A 25,768-nucleotide genomic window follows, 5' to 3' on the forward strand; every position below is an offset into this window, starting at 1 on the left:
TTTTTGCCCATTATGCTGCATGTGCACTGCCATGGTTAGGCCAGCACGTTGATTTGCAGAATGTAAAATGGGTCCTGTTCATAAAACCTCAAGGTTTATTTTATTTTGAAATGGGAATGTTTTCGGTTTTTCACTCATTTACAAGGCTCGTGATTCTCTCCCCTCTCCCTTTTCTCCTTCCACCTCTCCTCACTCTGCCTCCTCACACAGCTGTGTGGTGTGACACTCACAGCCCAGTGCTGTGCAGATGGTTTGCACAGTGGGGTTCTGTAGAAATTCAGCTGTTATTCCCCGGATATCTACACTGATTCCCTACTGTAGCCTTGTTCTTCCTTTAAAAGGAAATCTAAATCCATATTTTTGACTTGAAAATATCTAGTAGCGTTTGCAATAAATGCGTGTAAATCCGTTGTTCTTTGGTGAACCTTTCATTCTAAAGCCTAAATGAACTTGATTGAATTTCTGAGCCAGGAGCTAGGAAATGAGTTTTGCCTGGGATCTGTAGGGTTGACTTGAGCTGGTGTGGGTGTCTAACCTGGGCATTTGAGCTGAGGCTGAGGACTGATCCATATGTGCACTGCACCAGAATGAAAGGAAACCAGCCCCATTGCAAAATAATTAGAAATCCTCTCCTTCAAAAATTACTTTTGATTATTGTTTTTGAAGTCATCTGTTACAACCACCTTCCCTTATTGTAGCCTACGCCATATGTAATAGATGCGATTTTCACATGAAACAATATAAAGTGGTAAATGATTTTACAAACTATGGATTATGTGAATTTAGGAAGTTAAGAAAGCAATAAATCCTCTAGTCCACCAGTGAAAATAGACATATCCAGCATTTGAATCCCCCATGAGCAATTTAGACGTTGGGCATATTTCTACTTGCGCCTACTCTATTAAAGCTGTAATAATTTTGAAAAAATAATATTGATAAAAGTTGACTTTCAGTGGCTTAGGTCTTGAGTAAATGATTGCTTTTTTTCCCCCTAAGATAAAAAAGGATTGCCAGAATGTCATGCTACTTAGATTTCAGAAATGAGTATTCTCTGAGTTACAGTTTCTTTTTCCTTTTTTCTTTCCTTCCTTGGAGGGAAATTCGGGTGCCCCATCACTCAGTGGCTTGTGTTAGTGGGAGCACAGCCTGACACATCATGTATAATCCCAAACTCTTTCTCCTGTTTTCGATTAGCATCTATGGGTCTTGCAGATATGATGTCTCCTGGTGAATCCAAACTGCCCCTGCCTCTCAAAGCAGATGGTAAAGAAGAAGGCTCTGCACAGCCGGAGAGCAAGTCGAAGGTACTCCTCTCTCCTCTGCACGTGCTGTGGGGTCTGCTCGCTGCAGCTGCCGTGTGGCTCTCTCCTCACTTTCTTTCATTTGGTTTCTTCTCTTCCGCATGCCTCCATCTTGTGCGAAACGTTTGCAGTACTCTTTCTCCGCCCCCCTCATGGTGTGGATCTGAAAGTTACTAGTTCTTATGGCATTTAACTCGTGGCTGGGGGAGAGGGGTGGAGGGACAGGACCCACCCAGAGAAATGCTTCGGGGGTGGGGAGACGGAAGGGATCTCGCCTGATTGGTACTTGAAGCCATTTTCTCTGCCTTCAGTTTATAGCTTCCTGTTTTGGCCGCCTTAGCAACAACAACATACTTAATATTTTGCTTTCCTACCTTATTTGATAAATAAGGTGAACAGCTTTTTTTTTTTTTTTTTCCTTTCTTTCTTTCATAAGGGGTAACCCATGCTTAGCATTCCATGTAAGCTTGAAGTAAGCATGGTGGCTCAGTGGTCTTATCCAGCATCCAGCAAACTTACCAAGTTATACTAATTAAGAATGTTGTTTTAATACTTTTATATGTGTGTGGTTTTGTGTGTTTGTTTGTACATGTCTTTATATATATATCTATATATATATCTATATCTATTATATATAAAAATTAGTCTGTTAAACTGGATGTGCTTTTTGTTATTTTAAATAAAGTTTGCCCTACCTTTGTCTTTTTTTTTTTTTTTTTTTTTTCCTCTACCACAGGATAGCTACAGCTCTCAGGGTATTTCTCAGCCCCCAACCCCCGGCAACCTGCCAGTCCCTTCCCCAATGTCCCCCAGCTCTGCTAGCATCTCCTCATTTCATGGAGATGAAAGTGATAGCATTAGCAGCCCAGGCTGGCCAAAGACTCCATCAAGCCCTGTAAGTGGCTCTGGTTTTTTGTTTTTTTTTGTTTTTTTGGGGTTTTTTGATAATTAATTCTATTTTAATGCTTGCTTATTTATTTGTTTTATAAGACTTTTTCTTCATAATTTATCCATGAAAGGGTTTTCTTTATAGTAGTAACAAAATGAGTAAAGTTTGTATGCATCATACATAAGTTGATTGCTGGTAATGAAACCACTGGTATAAAGAAGCGTCTCTATACGAAGCATGTGATTGTGTTACTGGGTCCAAACTCCTTCACGCAATGACTTTGTTTAAATGTCTAATCCATTGTGCGCTTATAGAAGATCTTTAAAATGAGTTAACTGTCCATTTACATGGGAACTAATAGCAGCCATGGAGTATATGATAAGTTTGGCCTTTGGCCTAAATCTTTCATCGGCTATTGTGTCCGAAACATCTTATTTCAAAACTGCCTATCTTGAAAATATAAATATTACACTCTGGGCACAGTTTAGCATATCATAAGCCAGGCCTTGTTTCAATCTGCTTGTCAGAAATTAACAGAAAAGTTGTAGAAATGTTAGTGCATGTGAATAGTTGGAATGCTTCTCTTAGATTAATGTGTGCCTACATTAGAATCAGTTGAGATAGAAAAATTATATCCTGCACAAGCCTGCTCATAATCTTGATATTAAGTGTTGATTTCATACGATATTTTAAAAAACAAAAATGGAAATGTGCATATAAGGGAATTTTTTTAGCCTTAGTATTCTTCTGTCTGTAGAGCTAGGCCTTTATTTTCCTACTAAAGAAATTAATTCTGTGCCATTGAAAAAGAAGAATGGCACTCTCGTAACCTTTATTTTACATTCATATAAGAAATCAAAAGATCTTTTAAAAAAAAAAAAATCTTAACATGCAATTACTTGCCAAGCAGGCTTAATTAATGCGCTAATTTTTGCAAGACAATGTATTGAAGAGCAGAGCTCAGGAAAAGCAAGTTGGAGGGAAGAGGACCCTGACTGCAGAATCTGGCAATCTAGTCAAAACCCCAAAAGGAGGCTGCTATTAATTATCCATTCGCTGGTTTAAGCAGATAGAGCTGAAGGTTTGAAGACTTGGTAGTTCCACTAAATGTTTGTAAAATTCATGTGGAGCTCTAGTATAACCAGCATTTTCCTTTGCAGAGGAAGAAAGGGCAATATTCGCTGTTACCTCCTTTGTAGACATATGTTTCGCTTTTTCAACAACCGAGATGAAATGAAAAATGCTTCTAATATGGATTATGCAGAACTAATGGAAGAGAGAGTGCAGCTCCTTAATTCTGATATCTTTGTGTTACTTGCTTTGAGTCTCAGAAGGCAGCCAACATTGGGGGGCGGGGAGGGGCGGTCCCATGATCTATTCTGGTGTTTTGTTTTAATCATAGAAAAAGTGTTTTTGAATCAGTGATACTATCAAGTTAACAGGTAGAACCCCAGCTATAACTTTTCAAAAACATTTGTTTATTGGCTCAGAAGGGAAGATTTCAGAGGTTGAAAATATCTTTAAAACCTTAAGATAATAATTAAGAATAATAACTTATTAAAGACTACTAATAGACCATATTATAGGTTTAAAATTTCCATCTTGCTGATTTCTGAATTATAAAGAATGATTGAGATATTTATTTTAAGTTACGAGTCACATTATCTCTATTCAATAAGTCCTGTAGGAAACTGTTATCAAAACCCTCCTTTCTACTTAAATATGAGAAAAAAGAAAACTTGAATTGTTGATTTCATTAATATTTCTACATACATTATCTCTCCCGGTACCATAATCATTTTTTTTTGTTTAAGAATTTACAAGCAAACTTCTGGCTCCTGTCTTAGAACAAGGGAACAGCAGAAGATGTGGTTTGAGGTAGTGGGAGGTGTTAGAGATTGCTCTGTGTTGAAAAAACAGCACCACCCTCTAATGAGATGCTCATTCAAGAAAGGAACTAAGGGAGATTGTTATGCAGGACCTAAGCTTATCTCTGCTATCAAATCACTGCAGATATATATTGAAGAGTATTTAACTTCTCTTTCTGAGATACAACTTTAATTTGTACTTAAAATTGCTCCTAACAGTGCTTCTAATAAAGCCTATCTAATAGCAGGCCTGCAATGGACTAAATAACAAAGATGTTCTATGCTTTGACAGTGTGCCATGGACCAGCGCTGTTTTGTTAACAAAACATTCTAAAATAAAAATAAACATTTGCACATACACATGCATATACACATATTACCAGGCATATGGTAAAGACTGCTGAAATGTAAATCTGCTTTAAAGACTTGAGGAGAAGTGTACTTATAGACTTAATTAAGTTATATGCAAGGAAAACATTTGTGGCACCATAATAATGTCTTGCTGTAATTTTTCAGCTATCTCCATTTCTTTTTCCTGCCTCCACGACTGTTTCATGCAGTAGGATACAATTTTTACAACACCAGAGCAATATGAGGTGGTGCTAGTGGCCTGAAAAAGTTAACCAGCTTTCTTCGGGGCTAGTTTTCTTGCCCATTGTTCAGTGGGTAGAGTGTAAATGACGTTTATTCAAAGGTCACATCATAATTAATGTCTCTGAACAAAAAAAGTATGTTTTGAGCCTGATCAGGGATAAAGTGTATAGTCTTTATTTCCTAGGGCTTTTGTTTTCTCTTAATGTCCTTTTTCTCTGTTTGGGCACCCAAATACTAACTTTGGGAATGGGCTAGTGTGCAGCCCTGGAAGCTGGGAATGGAGATGTTACTTGCCCACCAATCCCTTCTCAGCTTTCAGTCTTATTAGATTGTGTCCACATTCACTGAGCACTTCACTCACTGAAAACCTGTTTATAGAATATTTTAATCAGCTGTTAATTCTTACTTGGATGGTGCTAGACTTTTCAGACTTTTCTTGTCCATTTGAGTATTCACTCAGAGCAAATAATGTACTGAGTACCGTCAGTGTGCTGTCACTGTTGGTGATTCAGGATCAACCCAGTTCCTGCCTTGTGGAACTTAAAGTCTAGTCAGGAGAGTGGAGGGCAGACAGCTAATCCCACGCAAAACATAGGCCTCTATGCACTGTGAGGCCAGGGGCCACCAAGGACAAATAAAGCTTGCGATGATGATTCAGACCAGGGAGCTGCTGGCATCAGGGGAGGCCTCTTCTAGGACCTAACATAAAACTGAGGCCTGACCACTTTCTTTTCACACAGATGCATTTTTTTACTTTATGGCACCATAAAATGCATTTTTGAGGATCTAAAAACTATGAAAAGTAAAACAATTCTATTAAAAACTGTTATCTTCATTAAGGTTTTCTAATTTTATGAGAACAAATTGAGATATGTAGAAGTTAATTAAACTTAAGTTCACTTAACAAAGAAAGGTAAGAAAAGTTAAAATATGGATAGTCAAACTAAGTAAATCATTACTTTAGGCCAGTTTCAGGTTACGAGAATCCACTCCCTTCATAGATAGGAACAAACACTTCACAGTCTCATTGCTTGGGCCACGATTAACTTTCTTCTGGAGCCCTTCCACAGTTTGGGTTTAGAGAGGACCTGGCCGGGAACAGCAGCTGGATCTTTTACTCGGGTTGTTGGCGGAGCACCTAGAGTGACTGTAAACTGAAACGACTGATTTTATATCTCTTATTTTTAAATGGAATCTCAGACTTTTCCTCTCAGTTCTTCACAGATGAGATGCAAGGGGGAGGTTCATGGTGGTGGTTTTAATTGATTTTAGGTGATAATGGTTTTTTCCTCTGGTTCTTCTTTCAAATTTTTATTTTTTTTAAGAAAAGATTGGGTCCATTGTTTTCAGTGTACCTCCCAATAAAGACAAAGTTTCAAAACTATGATTTGGAAACCTCCTGTTCATAACTACCTCATTAATGATGACAAAGTTTCTGAAACGTTCCCAGTATGAGAACGCGGTGTAAAATGTGTTAGAACAGTTTCTTTTCCGAGTCAGATGTTCCTTGGGTGTGAGAATATGGTAAATAAATTTTAAAAACTTATTTGGTTATGGAGTATGTTCCATAATCTGGTATGTACATGAGTTTATAGACATATATAGGAACATGTATACATACTTTAAGTTCTTATCTACAGTAACTTTTAAGTGAGTTGTTCTTTAGCTTCAGCATCAAATTCTGAAAGATCACATTATTTTTTTTTATCCTACCACTCTACTTTATTTACATCAACTGTATTACCCAGTTTTATATATTTTATGTAAAGATTTTATGCTTCAATAATTCTAAAGCCGAAGGCTGAAAATTTTAGCCAGAACAGCTTTGGGGAAATTACGTGTTAATTGGAGGGACCTCTGCCACTCACCAGCTTGATTAGTTTCATTCTCAAGCATCCTTTCTCAGGCCCTACCACCACCACTGCCCCCATTTCAGCAGTATGCTTAAAATTATCTTGAGCTAAATATAGTGGAAAAGTGTTAAGAAAAACTCCATCTAAAATAAGAGCTATACACTGCACATGACAACCTAGTAAATAAACATGACTAAATGAAGTATATTATTATTCCAAGGAAATCTTTATCGAGACTTTACAAGTGGTTTTGCACAATAATCCCGGAGTTGCAGATATTACAAGTGCACAAATATTGTTACAAATACAGAGACATAAAAGAAAGGAAAAATATACAGTTGGGCTCTTTATGAAACAGCAACTTTTGACATTTTAGAATCAAATACATAGTTAGGAAAATAAAAGGCCAAGAATTAGAGCATCAGTATAAACCAAATGGGCACATGAAAGTAAACGTGTGTATTTATCCATAGATATGCTGGGAGTATGAAATAGCACATGTCTTTGTGATTAACACATGGCTGCTTAAGAAATGTATTAAAATATCTAAACAGCCCCTTAACCTTGGCAGAGAAGTTCAAGAAATCTTAAGTCGGGAAAGCAGGTCGTTAGGAGCGAATGCCAGAGCTTCAGCTGGCCATTAGTTTACAAAGCTCTCGAGTGTAGAGCCCACACACCACTGGGTCCTGTGACATGTGACCTACCTTATATTTTTCAGCAAGTACCACGCGTTTGCTCTTCCTCCATATGATTTAGTTTTAATGAAGACACACATCGGCCATCCTCATTTTGACAAGGAAATGTAGGAGACCATGTAGTTTTTTAGGGCTCCGTAACATTACGTGTGAAATTTTAAATTCACTGTGATCATTCAGTGAGCTAGCACCCTTTCGTTTTTAAAAATGACGCGAGGCCTCATTGGAATCTTGCCTTCTGGGATTCAACGCTTATATCGATAAAGTAAAAAAAAGTTTCTGTTCCTTTCTTTTTGCTTTTCAAGTATATAAAAGGGGGAGTTTGGGCCCTTTATTTAAAGTCAAAGTAAATCCTTAATTAAGACAATGTATACTCTGTGCCTGAACTAGTAGCCTTCATTCCTAATTGTTGTGTGATTAGCAGTAGTTTTAAATTTTCTTCTCTTCTTGTGTTCGGTAGCCCATTACTTTTTTCTTACCTTCTTCCCTTTCCCTCTGCCCACCCATGCCCCGTCTCCAAATGCTCCTTCTGGGCTCTAGAAGTCCAGCTCATCCACCACCACGGGGGAAAAGATCACAAAGGTGTATGAATTGGGGAATGAGCCAGAGAGAAAGCTGTGGGTAGACCGATACCTCACCTTCATGGAGGAGAGAGGCTCCCCGGTCTCAAGTCTGCCTGCGGTGGGCAAGAAGCCCTTGGACCTGTTCCGACTCTACGTCTGCGTTAAAGAGATTGGAGGTTTGGCACAGGTGAGAATGAATGAATGAATGAGGAGATGCTATAGATAAGCTCTTACAGCAGCTTACTTTGAATATACAGACTCGAATTTTTTTCGCACAAAGAAAAAGCGAAGCCCCTGGGAAGGTCACCTTTACTGGGATCCATGTTCATGTGCTGCAGGGGGAGAGTGCTGGGGCCAGGGACCTGGATCCGCTGCCCACTCGCAGAGTGACCTCAGTCATTTATATGGATCTCAATCCTCATCTGTAAGATGAGACATTTGGGCTAGATTTTGCTTTCGGGTCCCTGACAGCTCCAGAATTCTACTGATTCTGTCAGAATTTCATAGTAAATAAAAATGTTCTGCAAATGACTAAGTTGTCTAGATTAGATATAAATCAAAAATTCACTGTTTCCCTCTCTCCAGAGCAATTTAGCAAGAAAACTAAGTCCTACTTCTAAGACCACGTCCACTGTACCTGGGCGACAAGAAGAGCAGTGCTGTCCCTTTTTCACAGGGCTGGGACTGGCATGGGCAGAAGTGGCACCCGGAGTGCAGAATTCCAGGAGGCGCTCGTTTTGGGGTTGTGCAGATGCCTCCCCTGCACTTCCCCTTTCAGTTTTGTGCCCTAGAGGCCACACTTCCCTCACCAGTCTCAGCCCAGTTTTTAGCATTGGGTCTGGTTTGTGTATCCATGTCCCGAAGTAGAATGGGGGAAAGTGTCCTAAGCGGGGAGTGCCCACTGCTTTCTGGGCACTGTGCTTTTTCTTGTCACTTTTTTTCTCAATACCCGTGAAATGCAAGGTCATCAGCCCTGAAGAAGAGATGTAACAAGATGAAGTGCAGTTGTCCCTTGGGGTCCATGGTGGGGGGGGGGGGTTGGTTCCAGGACCCCGACGAATACCAGAATCCTCAGAGCTCGAGTCCCTTATTTATATAACCTACACACAACCTCCCGTATACTTTAAATCATCTCTAGATTACTTAATAATATCCAACAAAATGTAATGCTACCTAAATAGTTGCTGGTACAAATGCAAGTTTTGATTTTTGGAACTTTCTGGAATTTTTTTTTTTTTTTTTTTTGATACTTTGAAGTTGGCTGAATTCACAAATGCATCACCCAGGTACACGGAAGGCCGACTGTACAATGTTGTGGCCCAGGGATTCTCAGGCTAGGTGGTGAGGCCAAGTCTGTCTGATTGCAAAAACGCAAGCCCTTTCATCTGCCCCTAGTTCTCAGACCTAGCTGTTCATTAGCATCACCTGGGGGAATTTAAAACCTGTCAATACCTGGGCTCCCACCCGGATCAATGAAAGTAGCTGCTCGGGCCTCAGCTGGTGCGGGGCCTCGCTACCCAAAGGCAGGTCATGTAATCCACAGGTATCACTGAGGGCCCACCCTGGTCTCGGTGCCACACAGCTCTTGGGGATGCAGGAGAGGCCTTTGTTCTCAGCCCTCCCTGAGGTGCCTCCTCCCACCCGAGACCTGAGGCCTACAACTGAAGCAATCAGAGCTTGACTCCAGACTGCCTGATCAGATGGTAAATCACAGGATGCAGACCAGGTGTGAGTGGTGGTCAGTGAAGGGAGAGGTCAGGATACACACCTCTCACTTAAACCCCCTGTACCTGGACACCCCTGACCTTTCCCCTCTGAGCATAGACACCCCCCCCCGACCTTTCCTCTCTGCACCTAGACACCCCTGACATTTCTCCTATGGGCATAGACTCCCCTGACCGTTCTTTCTTTACACCTACACCCCCTGACAGATTTTTTTAGAATCCCCTCCCCAGGACGCTAAACAATTGGGTTTCACCCATCGCAGAAGCGTAGGGGTCGTCTAGACACCTCACTCTGTCACTAGTGTGTATTCCCACGTTGGGTCTGTGAGCAGGACTCTGCTGGCTTAGCTAATGAAGCTGCTTGAACGTAGCAGTGATTCACAGTGGTGATGAGCTCCTTGGCAGCATTGTTGCTCACACCCTGTCTTGCGCTCTACCTGGTGGCCATCAGATGTGGTTGGAATAGGTGCTGCAGCCACAGATAGATCAGCTCATTCAGGGTATATCAGGCAGCGCTCTGCTTACTGTTTGGGAAGCAATTGCAAGCCTGCTTGTTGCAGCCTGGCGTTAAGTAACAAAAATGGCATTAAGCATTCCCAGTAGTATTCCGTGGTTTATCATGCACCATTTAGTACTAAGTAAATGGACATAAAGAGCTTTGTGAGAAAGTTTGAATCCAGAAATTGAACATTTCATTAAAACTCACTGTCCCCTTAACCTATGCTACTTAACACAGGAAACGTCTAAAGGCAAAATATTCCCCAAGGATTTGCAGGCCTTCACGTTTCCTTCGTATTTCGATGTCATGTAACTGTGTTCCCATGTGGGAATCAAAAGGTTAAAGTAATTCCTCGAATCCTTTTATAACATTTGAGGATTTCCTTCCTTTTTTCTCTTCTCTTTTTGCAGCTGTGTTCCTTCCATCCGAAGTGTGACTGGGAACCCTGGGTAGTCCTTTGCACCCCTTCCCAAGCCCACAGGTGCTACCATGTCAGCGACCTGGTGCCTCCACAGCTCAGACAGGGCTGATGGCTTCGGCCGGGCTTTTAAGTTGGGGTCGTTTGGTTGGGGCCTTATTCACCCAACACCACAAGAAAGCCTCGTGAGAGGCTGGGCGCGGACCAAAATTATAGGCACATCTTTCCGGAAGCTTGAGGCTGTTGGAAGAAGATATTGTTTTTCATATTAAGGCTCAAACACTTAACTTGCAAAATAGTTCTGTTATTGCTTCTTACGTTAGTTTTTTAGACACCTTTTTTTTTTTCTTTTTTTTTTTTAAGATAAGAAGAGGTGGTGTGGGGATGAGTGTGAGCGAGAGCGTACATTTGGTCAGAGATAAATTGCTGGGCCCGGACAGCACCAGCTCTGGAAGAGTGTGAGGCTTTAGAAGATGCACCAGGCAGAAGAATCTCCACGAGCAAATGCTTTTTATGTTGCTATCAGCAGGTTCCTTAATGGTTTTATAACTGTAAATGCTGTCTGTGCACTACTGAGTGGGAATAATGAGCATTAGTTAAAAGAGGCAAGTGAAGAAAAAAAAAAGTAAAACAGGACATTAAGTGCTTTTTTTTTTGTCTCCTGGCTTTAAACAAGCCACTTTGCTGCAAACCAATGATCCTGCCTCTTTTTTTTTTTTTTTTTTTTTTGGCCAGGTTAATAAAAACAAGAAGTGGCGTGAGCTGGCAACCAACCTAAATGTTGGCACTTCAAGCAGTGCAGCGAGCTCCCTGAAAAAGCAGTATATTCAGTACCTGTTTGCCTTTGAGTGCAAGACTGAGCGAGGGGAGGAGCCCCCGCCGGAAGTCTTCAGCACGGGAGACACCAAGAAGCAGCCCAAACTCCAGCCGCCCTCTCCTGGTAAGTGGTGGTGCTGCAGCTGTAGCGGCGGCCGAGCCGGGGACCCCGCCCCCATGGAGCCCCTCCCAGGCTCTAAGAAGGCCGCTCGGAGTAAAGCCAGCAGAGCAAACTGGAATCTTAGAGAGCCAGGGGTGTTCTCTTCTGCCTTGTCTATTTAATTAGACCCCGTTGGCAGTGCTTAAGGGAAGAAAGAATAAAATTCGGGGTATTGTCATTTCTGGTCAGCACTTTGAAGGCACTGTTCTTTTGCTTTACCTTTTTTAGTCAAAGTAGACTTTGGAATTCTGAGTTTTATACCTTTATTCCTTATACAATTATTTTAAAATATTCCATCTAACTGTCAAAATAAGTCTCCCCAGTAACCTGTGCTAATACTGGAAACGCCACTCTGCAGATTTAACAGCCAGCTCCTACCAGCTCTGCTTCTGTCAGAGACACTCCGATTTGTACGTTAACAAAATGGAATTTGGACTTAAGTTTTTGCTTGTAGGGAATTCAACACACTGTCATGATAAAGGTCTATATAGCCCTATTTCTGAGAAACAGTACTCCAGTTAACTTTGACCCCAAGGTCAGGAATCTTAAAATACCGCTTAGGAATAATGGTGATTCACTTAAATTCTCATAAGCAAAATCATATTCATGATACCTTCCTTCTCTCCTATCTCTTCACTCAACTGTTGGAGACGCTGCCATTCTTTCAGCTCTCCCGCTAGCTTTTGTTCTGCCTGTTAGTGTTTCAAATTTGATATTACTGAATCATTATATTCTGATAAATATGGTATTAGAGATGGGAAGAAACTTGCATCATCCTTAGTTCTGGGTGGTGACCTCACTCTAGTTAAATATGATCATTCTGTTGTCTGTTTCTGGCCGTGTGCAAGCCCTGGGGTGGTCCACGCTTAGTCACACTGTCCTGCATACAAGATGGGGCTGATTGTACCTGCCACTTCCCCTAGCAGAGGCTTGCTCTGCAGTCAAATGATCGTAGCTCATTGCCAGTATTTCTTGAGCACTGACAGTGTGCCAGACACTTTTCTAAGTGCTTTATCATTTCATCTTCATGTTAGCCCTGTGATAAAGATACTTTTCTAAAATCCCTGAGAAAACTGAGGCACATAAAATCTAAGCAGACTGATATACACTAATTTGTATGAAATAGATAACTAATAAGAACTTGCTGTATAAAAAATAAAATAAAATTCAAAAAATTCAATAAATAAATAATCTAAGCAGACTGGCCCATTATTGCTAGTGAGTGAAAGAACCGGGCCTTGATCTCAGACATCTCGCTCTGGCATTAGAGAGCTAGATGTACCTACTACACCTGTGTTTAAAGTAGCATTGTAATAGGTAAACTGTTTACACATAGGACGTGGTATCTGTGAGCCAAAGAAAGGAGTTGTTTCTCCTTTACTTATTCTCTCTAGCTGATATCTGGATGGCGATGCTAATATCTAAGGCCACTTAGAGATCTCAAATAAATACTTTTCAGGCCCAAGGTGCACTTGTAATGAGCATACCTAGATATAGATCTGTTGGTTCTAAATACAAATAGAGAAGTCCTCCTCTCTAACCCCACCCTTAAAGATTCACAGCCTTTGCCAGTTATGGTGTACTTTAAAAACTGTGAAATCTAATTTTGAAAATCTCACAACATTAACAAGCTGCCTATGAACAGCTCTGAAACTATTTTTCCAAAATAAAAACCCGGTGGGGTGTAGGGACCAAAGTGGCAATGTCTGCAAAGATCTAAAGGTATATTTTATTTGCCAGGAAAGAACTCATGTCACTGAATGGTCTGCACTTCTGTATGGAGAATAGCTCTCCCAGTGTGCATCAGCTTCAGTACAAGAAATCCTACTGAGGTATAGATAGTTCAGAAAGTACAGGGCCTGTTCTCTTAACAGTCAGCTCTTTCCTTTCCCCCACTTTTTTTTTAAACTACCGTTTTTATGGCAACATTATCGCTTTAACTGCACAAAAGAGCTTGGGTTGCAGGTGCACTTCTGACAATACATTCTTCTTAGTGGTCCAAATGGAGCCCAAGTCCTGTGAGACAGGAAACAGGGGAGGAAAGCTTCCTGAGTTTAGCCATTCAGCCAGTGCAAGGCCTGGAAGGCATCGTGCAGGGTGCACAGGGCCAGTCTGCTTGGCTCATGTGCTCTGCACACCGCTCAGCGAGAGAGACGGACACACGGACTGGGCAGTAGGGCAGTGAGTACCATCAGCCTGTCAACCAAAGGCCAGGCATCTCCTCCAGCATCTGTGCATTGTGGCCTCTTTGATTCCAGACCTATCATTAAGGAAAATGCCTCTGAAACATTTTTATTGTCAGAGAAGGCAAACAAATTATTCCCAGGTATTTGCCATGTCAGGGCCTCATATACTACAAAATTTTTTTAAACCGATTTTCAACCAACGTTTGTGTTCTTTGAAGTCAGTTTTTCCCATAAGAACATAACTGTAGTTTATTCCTCACCAGTACATCCAGGCAAACAACTAAAAGATTCCTAAGAAACATTCTAGATGGTTTTTTCAAATGGTCATTCTGAACCAACTTAAATCCTAAGTGCTAATGACTTAGCATTCTAAGTCATCCCTCTGTATTCCAGTTTTGATTTGACGCAGCTGATACTGATCTGAAATTCAATCCTGTCAGCCCCTGAGAGGTATCACCCCTTAGCCCTGGGGGCTGCACCAGGATCTTCACTGTTGAGTGGCTGTGTGGTTTCTCAGGCCAGAGATCCAGGTTGTGTCTTCCGGGGACTAGAGTAAGTCAGCCAAAGGAAGGCTCCTGAATGAAGCCTGAGCAAGGACTGGGGGTGTGGTTGCATCTCTGAGGTGCCCGCGGGGCTCTTGTTATAACAGACTGTGAAAGTTTGTGGAGATCTAATGAACAGTCACAGGAATCGCCTCCCCAGGTGGCCTGGGCCTGCCTGTAAGCTAGAGTGGGGGAGGCGCGGGGAGGGGACCCGCCTGGGAGGAGTGCGGGGAGGTGGCAGGAAGCTCCACTTTCAGTTAGTAAGTCTGTAACCAAAAACCCATCCATCTTTGCTGGCAGGTGGCTGACTGCATTTCTATTATTAGCTGACGGGTGATGTCACAGAACTTGATTGTCATGGTTCCAACTAGGGAATCCTCAGTGGGAAGATAAATGAGGAAGGGGCTCGGGTTATAAACAGAGGTGCCCTCTGGGTGACCTCTGGTCGCTGTAGACCTGGGACACACAGGCTATTGCTCTTCTCCCCACCCTACTTCCAGTAACCCCCAGCCGGAACTGGGGCACCGGGTTCACGCTGTGTAAATTATCTTCCCAGCTAGGAGTCTGGCTGTACAGTCTCAAGTGTGTGGATGCACTTAACCTTCAGTAACCTTTGCATTGTTTACTTTCGAGTATACATCTGTAACTTCTGGCACAAGGTAGGGATATCCTGGAGAGCCAGCCTCCTGGCTGCCTTCTTTTTTTTTTTTTTCCTAAAAGGAAAGGAAGACACACTGGCAAGAGGGGAGAATTTTTCCTGTTTTTTTTCCTTATTAGCTGTAAATGTGAATACTTGTAAATAAGGGTCATTCTGAGATCACAGCCTTGTGAGCCATGTTCCACGGAAGATGTACAGACTGCTGTACAATCTGCTTCTTGATTTAAGAAACCAGTTATTTCTCCTGCCAGCTCTACGGTGCAGTCATATGTGTAGGGTTATCCTTATACGTTTGTAAAAGACTCTACTTTTTTCTTTTATTATATCTCCTTTTTAAATATGCATTTCCAGGGTTTTACCAAAATTTGGTTTGTAAGCATGAGTTGGTAAGTTTTTATTTTAAGGTATCTACATGTAAGAAGATACCTTCTTTTGAAGTTAGTCTTCCTGGCACCTGTGAGAACGTCCCTGAGTCACTCCAGCCCTGGGCACCCAGGGGAGATGTTATGGAACAAGCTCCCCATTGGCTAGCGTAGTCGGCCGTCAGTAGTCGTCAGCGTTCATTCTCGACACGGCCAGGACCCAGGACCAGGCAGACCTGGCCTCGCTAGCGAAGTCTGGGCTCAGCTGAGGCTTTCTGAGGAGAAGCAACAGGCTCATTGCTGTTTCTCACGCCTTTGTAGCACACTCCATAGTCTCCAGTGATTTGTTCAACGCCGGTTCCTCTAAAGTGTGGGTGGTGGTAGCTGTGGTGAGCCTTTGGAACTTCATAGGAGAGGAGCTATGGATAATAATATATGCAATATTATTGTTTACAAAGAGCCATTAATTCTGTTTGTTAGGGTTACCGTTCTGAAAGTAGTCATTGCAAACTGTATGGGGGCAGGAACTCTTGGCTTTTTCCGTCTTTGGTGCATCCAGCTGTAGAAAACAGCCTACAATATAGCAAGCACTTTCTTCATTCAATTAGTAGTTGTTTAATTAATAAGTGAAACCAGTATCTGTTGAACATCTAACATGCTATAAAGACTGTGATCAATGATAAAGCAAGAGCCCTTAAAATATTATGTTTTCAGGTGGGGTTAGTTATTTGCAAGAATCCCACTTAAGTTTTTAAAAGATCTGCTCAATCCTGAGCTCTGTTATTATAATGTAATTATAGTTAAAGCCAAGTCCTGTAACTCTGATACCGACATTAAAGAACTCCAAACCAATATGACTTGTGTTCTGTAAATAACAAATATGATTGCATAGCTCTAAAGATGACTATTAATGACAGCATAGACATATCCAGACATTGAGAAGGCATTGAGATGATATAAAGCTCTGTATTAATTTGTATCATTGCTTTACAACGTAAACACTTCTCATTGCCTAAGACCCAGATAATTTTTCTAATAGTCCATCAAATTGATAGGCCAAAATTTTCATCCCATTTTTCCCTATTCTCAGATATTCAGATTATCTGCATTATAAACAACACTGAAATAAACATTTTTCTGCCGAAAGCCTTCTTTATATTAGATTATTTTCTTGGGATAAAGCAATTACCCAGTCAAAAGGTATAAATATATTTTATGGCTCGCATCTGAAGTGTGTTGCCAAGTAGTTTACAAAAAAAAAAAGCTTTTAGTAATTTTCACTGTGAGAGCAATTAATTTTACTACATTGTTACCCGCAATGGATATTTGTAACGCCTTCTACATAAGATGATGTCTTATTTTCTTTCCTTTTTTTTTTTTTTTCAATAACTGTCAAGGATGAGCTTACTTGATAACCTCTAGATTTCCCCCCATTTTCTCTTGGTACTACTACTATCAGCTAACTCAGGATCCTTGCAAGGTCCACAGACTCCCCAGTCAACTGGCAGTAATTCCATGGCAGAGGTTCCAGGTGACCTGAAACCGCCTACTCCGGCCTCCACCCCTCATGGACAGATTACCCCAATGCAAGGTGGAAGGTATGTTGAAACATCTCTGTGAGCCATACAAAATCAAATTTGTCTATCTTTTCATTTTTCTGGAGCAAACTTTTTATAGAGAGAGGCAATGGTGTTCTCTAGTGAGTTTTGTAAATATTAACTACCACTAGTTTTATTCATATGATTTACTTTGGATGGTTTTTGCAGGTACAGATTTCAAGGTTGTATTATTTTCTCAGTAAGCGTTTGGAGGTGACTAATGCTCTGTCGTTAAGCTTTCATGTCTCTCATCTTATCAGAAGCAGTACAGTCAGTGTGCACGACCCATTCTCAGATGCAAGTGATTCATCATTCCCAAAACGCAACTCCATGACTCCGAGCACCCCGTACCAGCAGGGCATGAGCATGCCAGAAGTGATGGGCAGGATGCCCTACGAGCCCAACAAGGACCCCTTTGGAGGAATGAGAAAAGGTAAATGCCGAGGGGCCTCTGTGCAGGGTTGGTCCAGAGGGTGTTCTTCTGTCTGCCATCCCATGACTGATTCACTGATCCATTCGAGACATATTTGAGTCCCAGCTCCCCAGCCTACTAAATTTCTGGCCTTGGGCACAGTATTTAGCACCTCTGTGCGTCTGTTTCCTCACCTAGAAATGGGGATAATAATGGGCCACAAGGATTAATTGAGTTAATGCACGTAAACACAGCCCTTAGAAGAGTGACTGGTATGTATTGTAAGCAAACGTGCTCCCAGTGCAGCCTGGAGTTGGTGTCATGGTCGTCATGGCATGACCTGGGCGTGGGGCTGAGTGCCAGGTAGAATGCTGGTAAACCAGACAGTCCCTTGCGGAGTTGACGGTCTACAAACAACAAACAAAAAGTAAGTTAAACCACATATATATGATTAAGGATGGTGGTTGATGGAAGGAAGGAAACAAACAGGCAAGAAAGGACACAAAGAGCAGTGATGTTGGGTGCAGGTCATGGAAGGAGGGGCATCTCGTAAGGAGGGTGGCGGGGAAGAGAGGGCTCACAGGAGCTGTCAGTTATCTGCTGAGACCTGGGGAGCGGGAGTCAGTCCGGGAGGAGCCGGGAGTTGGGGAGGCCGAGGCAGGAGCGGGGCTGGTGTGTTTGAGGAGGTGCAAGGCTCCTGGGGCACAGAGAGCAGGGGGCAAGCTGAGCACGTCGAGGCCGACGGGGCAGAGCCTTTGTGCCTTCCTAGGCATGGTGATGATGAGTTTGGGGTTTTATGCAGGAAGTGAGGTGACTGGGTTTTTTGTTAAAAATAAGTAAGTAAATAACTGGACATTTATGGAGAACATATTGGAGAGAGGTGAGGGTGGAGATGGGGAGACCACTGTCATAATCCAGGGAGAGGTGATGGGTCGGAGTCAGACCCCAGCAGGGAGCTTGAGAAGCGGAACCACCCGGCGGTATACGTGTTGGGGGGTAGAAACAACAGGATGTGCTGACGGACTGATCGTGGGGAGAAGAACCAAGTGATGGTGACTGAGAGGGTGAAGATGTTACCACCTGAGTGTGAGCACTTGGGAAAGAGAGGGAAATAAGGTTGGCTGTTACTACCTGTGGTGTGGACATCTGGGAAATGAACAAGCTAGAGAAGGAAATGCCGAGTTGACTTGTGGATAAGTCAGGGCGATAAGTTGTGGAGTGTATGTCTGGAGCTGGGCAGAGCATTGGAATTAGATATAATCATGGAGAACTAAGCAGAGAAGTGGTATCGACAACTGTAGGATGGACGAGGTCACCAAGAGTTCTCACTGACATTAGCAAACACCCAGGGTGGGTTTCTCCTTTGTGGGTATCAGCCCCCAGCACTCCCGTAGCCCTGAGACTGTAGCCATCTAAGTCCATTTTAGCTCCTCCAGTGGCATCCACGTGCCAAATGTTGTTGGCACTCTTCCAGATGCAGTTGAGTCCTGTGAAATTGAGGCATGATATGAACATTTTTTGAAAAGCGTACAGAAAAATGGTGAATAATATTTTTATGGAAGTACTTATTCTGGGATCCCTTAAATAATAGTACTTTTGCTGTATTTAGATGTTTGGGGTACACGAATTTCTTGATACTGTCTTGAGTATAGAGAAACATAAAGCCCGAAGCCTTGGCTTTCACAAGTATTACAGAGCAATGCAAAATAAAAATGAATAATCTCAAATTTTTAGATGTTGAGCATATTACCATTTAATTAGAAATGAAATTATATTTCATATGTGTTTCAGATATCTGTTATACAAAGCAAGATAATCTATAATTTTTCCTTTCAAAAAGTTTACGAGCTGTTTATTCCAAGTAAAGATTTTGCAGAACATGCAATAAATCCATAAGCTCAGAAATTCAAAAGCTTTGTGAATGTTAGCGTTAGCTGTCTTCCTTAGTGGTATGAGATGCTAGAAGGAACATGTCGTTAGTGCTGTTGGTAGATGTATAACATTTTTAGACTCTGAAAGTATGACAATAACATGAAAAAAATAATTAAGTTTTGGAATCTGGTTTCAAAAGTTATTGTGAAGTATTCCAATATCCTACCCATGTGCTGTGTTAGACAGCAAGAGTTCTATTTCTTTTGTTTCCATATGCCGCTAATTTTTTTATAATGAAAATAAACATGGGAGTGGGGGGTGACTGGATTACCTGGCTAGATACTAGGTAGCTCTACAATGTGTTTTCATCAACTGTGTGAATGGTATAGTGGTTCAGCGGGACGCTCTGCCTCGCATTTCCCCAGTCTATTTCAGCTCACCTGCTACCTTACGGTACTGGTATATTTAGTATCAAATTAAAGCAGATAAACAGAAAACCCACAGGAAACATATTTTCTTACAGCCCTACCCCCTGTATAATAAAGTTTTCCATTCCTCGGTTCACCATACCGTGGCGGCGAGCTTGGTGGCGCTCTGATTTTTTGTTGAACGACCAACATCAGTGGCTATCACGCTCCCTGTCGTCGGTGTCGGTATTGTCGCTCTTGCTGCCGACCTGTAATGTGGTGGTGGAGTAGATGAAAGAGCCCAGTCTAAGACTCAGCAGCCCTGAGTAGCCTGTCCACCTGCCTGCCTTCCCCACCTACTCACTTAATTCATCACTGATTGAGGGATTGATTGATTAACTGCTGGTAAATGAATATTTATATATTGTTTAACTTAACAGTGTTTTTATTTTTATTTTTATTTTTATTTTTATTTGGCTGCGTTGGGTCTTCGTTGCTGCACGCGGGCTTTCTCTAGTTGCGGAGAGAGGCCAGCAGGGGCTGCTCTTCGTTGCGGTGCGCGGGCTTCTCACTGCAGTGGCTTCTTTTGTTGCAGAGCATGGGCTATAGGTGCGCGGGCTTCAGTAGTTGTGGCTTGCAGGCTCAGTAGTTGTGGCTCGTGGGCTCAGTAGTTGTGGCTCGTGGGCTCTGGAGCGCAGGCTCAGTAGTTGTGGCGCACGGGCTTAGTCGCTCCACGGCATGTGGGATCTTCCCGGACCAGGGCTCGAACCCTTATCCCCTGCCTTGACAGGCAGATTCTTAACCACTGCACCACCAGGGAAGCCCAAACAGCATATGTTGAATATTTACTAGCATCTACACATACAGTCCTACTTATTCTTTTTAATGCTCTAGCAACGGATGGTTTGTTTCATAATATTTTACTGTTATAAATAATGATGCAGTGATTATTGAAGTATGGCTGTTTTTTCACACTTGTAAGAGTGTTTCTGTGAGATAGATTCCTAGAAGAAGAATAACCGCATCAAAGGATAAGAATTCTTTTTTCAGTTACTGAGTATCTTCTACTATTGTAACAAACTATCCCCAAACTTAGTAGCTTTAGCAACAGCACTTGATTCCGTCTCACAGCCTGTGATGGGCAGGGTGGCCCTGGGCTCCACACATGCTCAGCTGGGGCTCTGAGGCGGCCGCTGTCTGCTGAAGCCTGATGGAGAGCTCTGCTGAGCTGGGGTGTCATTTGAATGGCTGTGTCATCTGGAGGCTCTGCTGGGGGCTCCTGGAGCTGCTGGCGGGTGCCTCCTCTGTGGGGCCTTTCCACGGGGCCTCTCCGTGGAGCTCCTTGGGCGCCTCGTGACATGGTAGACAGGTTCCAGAAGGAGCACTCCAAGAGTGCAGCCTCAGTTGCAGCCACTCACAACGCTCTGCTGCGTCACGTTTGCCGGTGCCCAGCCTCCTAGTGGGTGGGACTTCACAAGCTATGAACGGAACACCCAGAGGTGTGCTTCGTCGGGGGGGGGGGTCACCAAAATATAGCCTATCATAGCAGGTATTGGCAAGTTATACCAATTTAATACTCTTAACATGAGCATGTGGGTCCTCCCATACTAAGAATGATTATTATCAGTGGTTTTAATATTTGCCAATCAGATTGGGAGAGGGGGAAAGTCTCACAGTTGTTTTAACTTGGATTTCCTTAATTATAACTGAGATCATCCATCTTCTCATATATTGAGCGGCCATTTATTTGTCTTTTCCTGTGAATGTCCATCGACGTGTTCACCCATTTTTTAATTTGATTGTCTTTTTTCTTATTAATTTTTAAGAACTCTTTATGTTAGGGAATTAAGTTATTTAGCTTTAGTTATCTCTCTTATTTCTGTCTGTCTGTTTTTACATCTGTAAAATGGAAAGTCACCTCAAAACTGGTTCTGCTGCAGGTTGATTTAAGATCTCGTAAAAGGTATAAAGTATGTGAAAGCACCTTACAAAGCAAAACACATTCTGCCAGTGTCAGGCTTCAGTATTTGCACCTCTCTACCAGCCAAACAAATTTTATCAGCTCACAAAATTTTAATCGGCTTTTATCCCATGGAACATAAAAGTAACCTTCAGGTGGTGGTAGTACTGTATATCAATTAAGATTCGCATTAAAATATTTAATTTGCCTACAGGCTAGTTTCTGGGATGACCCAATTCAATTTCCTTCAGGCTCCGAGCTAATGCTCATTTGCATATTTGACCTAATTGACACCCTACCCCTTGTTACAAATAGTTGTATCTCATCCCTTCTTGAGCTGTTCTTAACTCCCTAGTGATTTTCTTCATCCTGATTTTATTTTATTTTATTTTTTATTTATTTTTTTTTTCTTGCGTTATGCGGGCCTCTCACTGTTGTGGCCTCTCCCATTTGCGGAGCACAGGCTCCGGACGCGCAGGCTCAGTGGCCATGGCTCACGGGCCCAGCCGCTCCGCGGCATGTGGGATCCTCCCGAAACGGGGCACGAACCCGCGTCTCCTGCATCGGCAGGCGGACCCTCAAGCACTGCGCCACCAGGGAAGCCCCATCCTGATTTTAGAGTGAGTCAGCGCATGGGTGGTTATGTTAAGGTTTTCACTTTTTTTTTTTTTTTCCCTAAAAGGGAAGGGAAGTAACTGTCTCTATATATTTCATCTCTTCCTTACAACCATTCCATGAGATGATATTCCCAACCACATTTTATAGACAAGGAATTAAACTTAGAAGTTCAGCAGCTTACCCAGATAAGTATGGATCTGGGCCTGTGTTTGCTTCCTGTATTACTGCATAGCACAGACTTGTGGCTTAAAACAACATACACGTATGCCCTCGCAGTTTCTATGGGTTCTCAGCTCACAGCAGAAATCAGGCTGTCAGCCGGGACTCCATTTCTTCTGAGCTTGTTCAGGTTGTTGGTGGAATTTGCTTCCTCGCAGTTGTCGGACTGAGGTCCTGTTTTCTTATTGACTGTCATCTGGGGCCTTCTCTGCTCCTGGAGGCTTCCGTCGTTCCTAACACATGGGCCTCTCAGGCCAGCGGGGGAGAGTGTCTCCGACTTGCTCGTCTCTCACCTCTAGATGCTGATTTAAAGGGCCCATGTAGGTGCTCTCCCTTTTGGTTAGCTCAGCCAGCTGATTAGTGACTTTAATTACATCTGTGAAATCCCTTTTGCCCTGTGATGTAGCATAATCCTGGGAGTGACATCCTATCACATTCGTAGGTTCTACCCACACTCAGAGGGAGAGACTCATACAAGGTGTGTACGGGGGTGGGGAAGGGGGACCTCAGGGTCCATCTTAGAATCCTGCCCCAACAGAGCCCATCTTGACTCCAGACCTTATGCTCTTTCATCATTATTGTTGTCTGTCATATTAAGGATAACAGCAATGACTAGAAAGGGATGTTTGGGCCCTTTGGCTTTTGAAAGTGCTTAATTTTTCGTCTGTTATTGAAAATATTGCAGTGCCTGGAAGTAGTGAGCCGTTTATGACGCAAGGACAGATGCCCACCAGCAGCATGCAGGACATGTATAACCAGAGTCCGTCTGGAGCGATGTCCAGTCTAGGCATGGGGCAGCGGCAGCAGTTTCCCTATGGAGCCAGTTACGATCGAAGGTGAGTGTTTCCTAAGATGAAGATGAGATGGCTCACTAGAAACTGCCCTCCTCACACACACACTTCTGAGCCCGGGTAGCCGATGGAGTTTCAAAGGATTGTGTGCGTCAGGTGGCTGCCTTCAGTCGACGACTGTAACAGGACTGGGGAGAAGGACCTTGTCCCCAGGCCACCAAGTACAGCTGTATTTTTATTAGCAAGTGCCCGAAAGCACAAATTAGAAATACGCTGGGGCTGGGCTGGCCAGGGCAAGAGTCTCCTCTCTCAGGATGCAAGAGCCAGGGCTGTCACCACACCAAGACCGCCGCCTCGAGCCTCCACACCTGCCTCCTCCTGTGACCTCAATGCCAGCCTGTCTCCCAGAGGCCGAGGTCTGGGCAGTGGTGCCACACTGGGCTGCCAGCAGGCTCAGTGGTAGTGGTTCTTGGTAAGGTCTTCCAGGTGTTGTTTTTTCAGTTGTTTCCACTGTGAACATTTTAAACAGGGAGGGAATACTTTGTTCCTTAATAAGCATCTCTGAGAAAAGCCAGGGCAGCTTTTTTTTTTTTTTTTTTTTTTTTTTTTTTCAGGACAGCATCTTGATATTAAAATGGCAAGTAAGGTTGCACTACTGGCCCAGATTATTTTAATAAGATAGAAGGAAAGTCATTGAAATGTCTCTGAGAGGAAGCTGCTTCCTAAATAGTGGCTTCGGGTGGACTTCTTTGTGTGCAGAAGCCCCCTGACCTTGGTCCTTAACCTAACAGAAGCCCCTTCCCTTGGTTGGCGTGTTCATTCCCTCCCTAATGGAGAAGTGCTCAGAAACAAAGCCTTCAATTTAACATTTTTAAAGAAAACCAGTGGAGGTGCAATAGAAGGCTCCTTTTCTAACTGTCGCTGCGCAGGCAGTTCTCAGGACAGGCAATGGTTTCCATCGTTTCCTTGGAATCCCATGTGGCGAGGCCTCCGTCCACACTGCTGCCCTTTCCTCAGTACACATGCTGTAGGTTAGGTAGTGAGGTGTCCCTGGTTTAACACAAAGGAAAAAAGGTTTGAAAAATCACTGTTTTACCAAACAAGGTTTCTTTCTAGCATTCTCTGTGAGCCTGGTTCTTGAGTTACACAGCCTCACATGCTCAAAGCCATGTGGTACTTTCTAATAGTGACTCAGGAATCTCGACTTCTTATTCTGACCTCCTAGTGAAGGTTTATTTGTGAAATCTGCCTTAGTCAGTTACCATTGTGTGATGTCTAGTGTGCTGGATCAGGGTTTTACTAAGGTTTGGTTTGTTTTTGAGGGTCCAGGAAAAGCTTTTGGTGAGGGTAAGGGGTGAGGGGTAGGCTGATGAGATTAAACGGAGAACAGTCATCCTGGGACATATATTCTTAAAGGAACCCAAGCAAATATGCTTTTCTGTTTCTTCTAGAATGCTTTCTGGAATAGTGCGTGGCCTAGGTTTGATAGTCATTTTGGCTCTACCACATTAGGATTTACCTCATTAAGTTTTCTCTTCTGAAAAGTGTTACTTGTTCAGCTGAAATTTTATCCATGTCAATTATATTTTTTTCCTCCTAACTGTAAGCTACCTTCTAGATATCCATGTCATTAGCAAAAACTTCCCATGTGTCTGTTTTACATGTGATATTCTAGAAATTCATTTATTTTCCTTCTTATTCTCACTCCTTGACCAGTTTAGGAGTATATTCAGTCCAAGTATTCTCTTTCTTACAAGATTCAAAATACTAACTACACCAGCTTAGTTTTTAAGTTTTCAATTCATTGCTCTCTTAAACATGCTATTTTTATGGTATTTATAATTTCTCAATATGAAATAAATGTATTGCTCATTCCCATTTTAAGATTTAATAGAAGTACGTAAATCATCCCTGTTATTCTTTTTTGTAGCCTTTTAGGGTCATAGGACTTTGAAATTTTGAGTAGTTTTGTCTATACTTAGTGTCATTTGGATTGATTTTGAAGTATCCCTTTAAAAACTTGAACATTTTATGTTCATGATGAGAAAGTAAGACATATAAACATTTTCCACCATTATATCCCAATGTTCTGGTACTCCTAGAAATACTGCTTTGATTCTTTGTTTCTCCTGTTATTTCTTTTTTTTTTTTTTTTTTTTTTTTTTTTTTTAGATTATTTATTTATTTATTTATTTATTCTTGGCTGTGTTGGGTCTTCGTTTCTGTGTGCGGGCTTTCTCTAGTTGCGGCGAGCGGGGGCCACTCTTCATCGCGGTGCGCAGGACTCTCACTGTCGCGGCCTCTCTTGTTGCGGAGCACAGGCTCCAGACGCACAGGCTCAGCAGCTGTGGCTCACGGGCCTAGTTGCTCCGCGGCATGTGGGATTTTCCCAGACCAGGGCTCGAACCCGTGTCCCCTGCATTGGCAGGCAGATTCTCAACCACTGCACCACCAGGGAAGCCCCTCCTGTTATTTCTTGCCCTCGTTAATACCTCACATCAGCATGTGCCATGCCCTCCCCGTCCCTCAGTGGATGGGCGGGGCCTCTCTTCAGAGGCGGAGGGTGTCCCTGTCCAGCGGGGCTCCTCCCACCCACCGGCCAGGGATGGGCAGCATCCCCAGAGTGGGTGCTGCCACCCCTTCTGCTGGGAGCTGAACTGCTGCTGTAGCTCACAGCGCTCGTCGGGAGGGTGCAGTGGGGTTTCCAGAAATGGACTCTTCCTTCCTCCCTTGGCCTGAGGTCCATGGTAAGTGAAGTTTTCT

The 25,768-nt window shown here is 42.7% G+C and overlaps 1 protein-coding gene across 1 annotated transcript in view; it reads left to right on the forward strand.

Annotated features, from left to right (window-relative positions):
• The window catches only part of ARID1B (AT-rich interaction domain 1B), a 420,200-nt gene that overhangs the window by 385,737 nt on the left and 8,695 nt on the right, over nucleotides 1-25,768 (forward strand). The window contains exons 11-16 of the mRNA XM_007451356.1: nucleotides 1,195-1,304; nucleotides 7,741-7,950; nucleotides 11,140-11,344; nucleotides 16,588-16,726; nucleotides 16,987-17,159; nucleotides 22,900-23,050. Of these exons, the coding sequence (XP_007451418.1) occupies nucleotides 1,195-1,304; nucleotides 7,741-7,950; nucleotides 11,140-11,344; nucleotides 16,588-16,726; nucleotides 16,987-17,159; nucleotides 22,900-23,050 (988 nt within the window). The remainder of the gene's footprint in view (nucleotides 1-1,194; nucleotides 1,305-7,740; nucleotides 7,951-11,139; nucleotides 11,345-16,587; nucleotides 16,727-16,986; nucleotides 17,160-22,899; nucleotides 23,051-25,768) is intronic.

This window comes from Lipotes vexillifer, unplaced genomic scaffold (genome assembly GCF_000442215.2).
Source record: "Lipotes vexillifer unplaced genomic scaffold, Lipotes_vexillifer_v1.1 scaffold935, whole genome shotgun sequence".
NCBI lineage: Eukaryota > Metazoa > Chordata > Mammalia > Artiodactyla > Lipotidae > Lipotes > Lipotes vexillifer.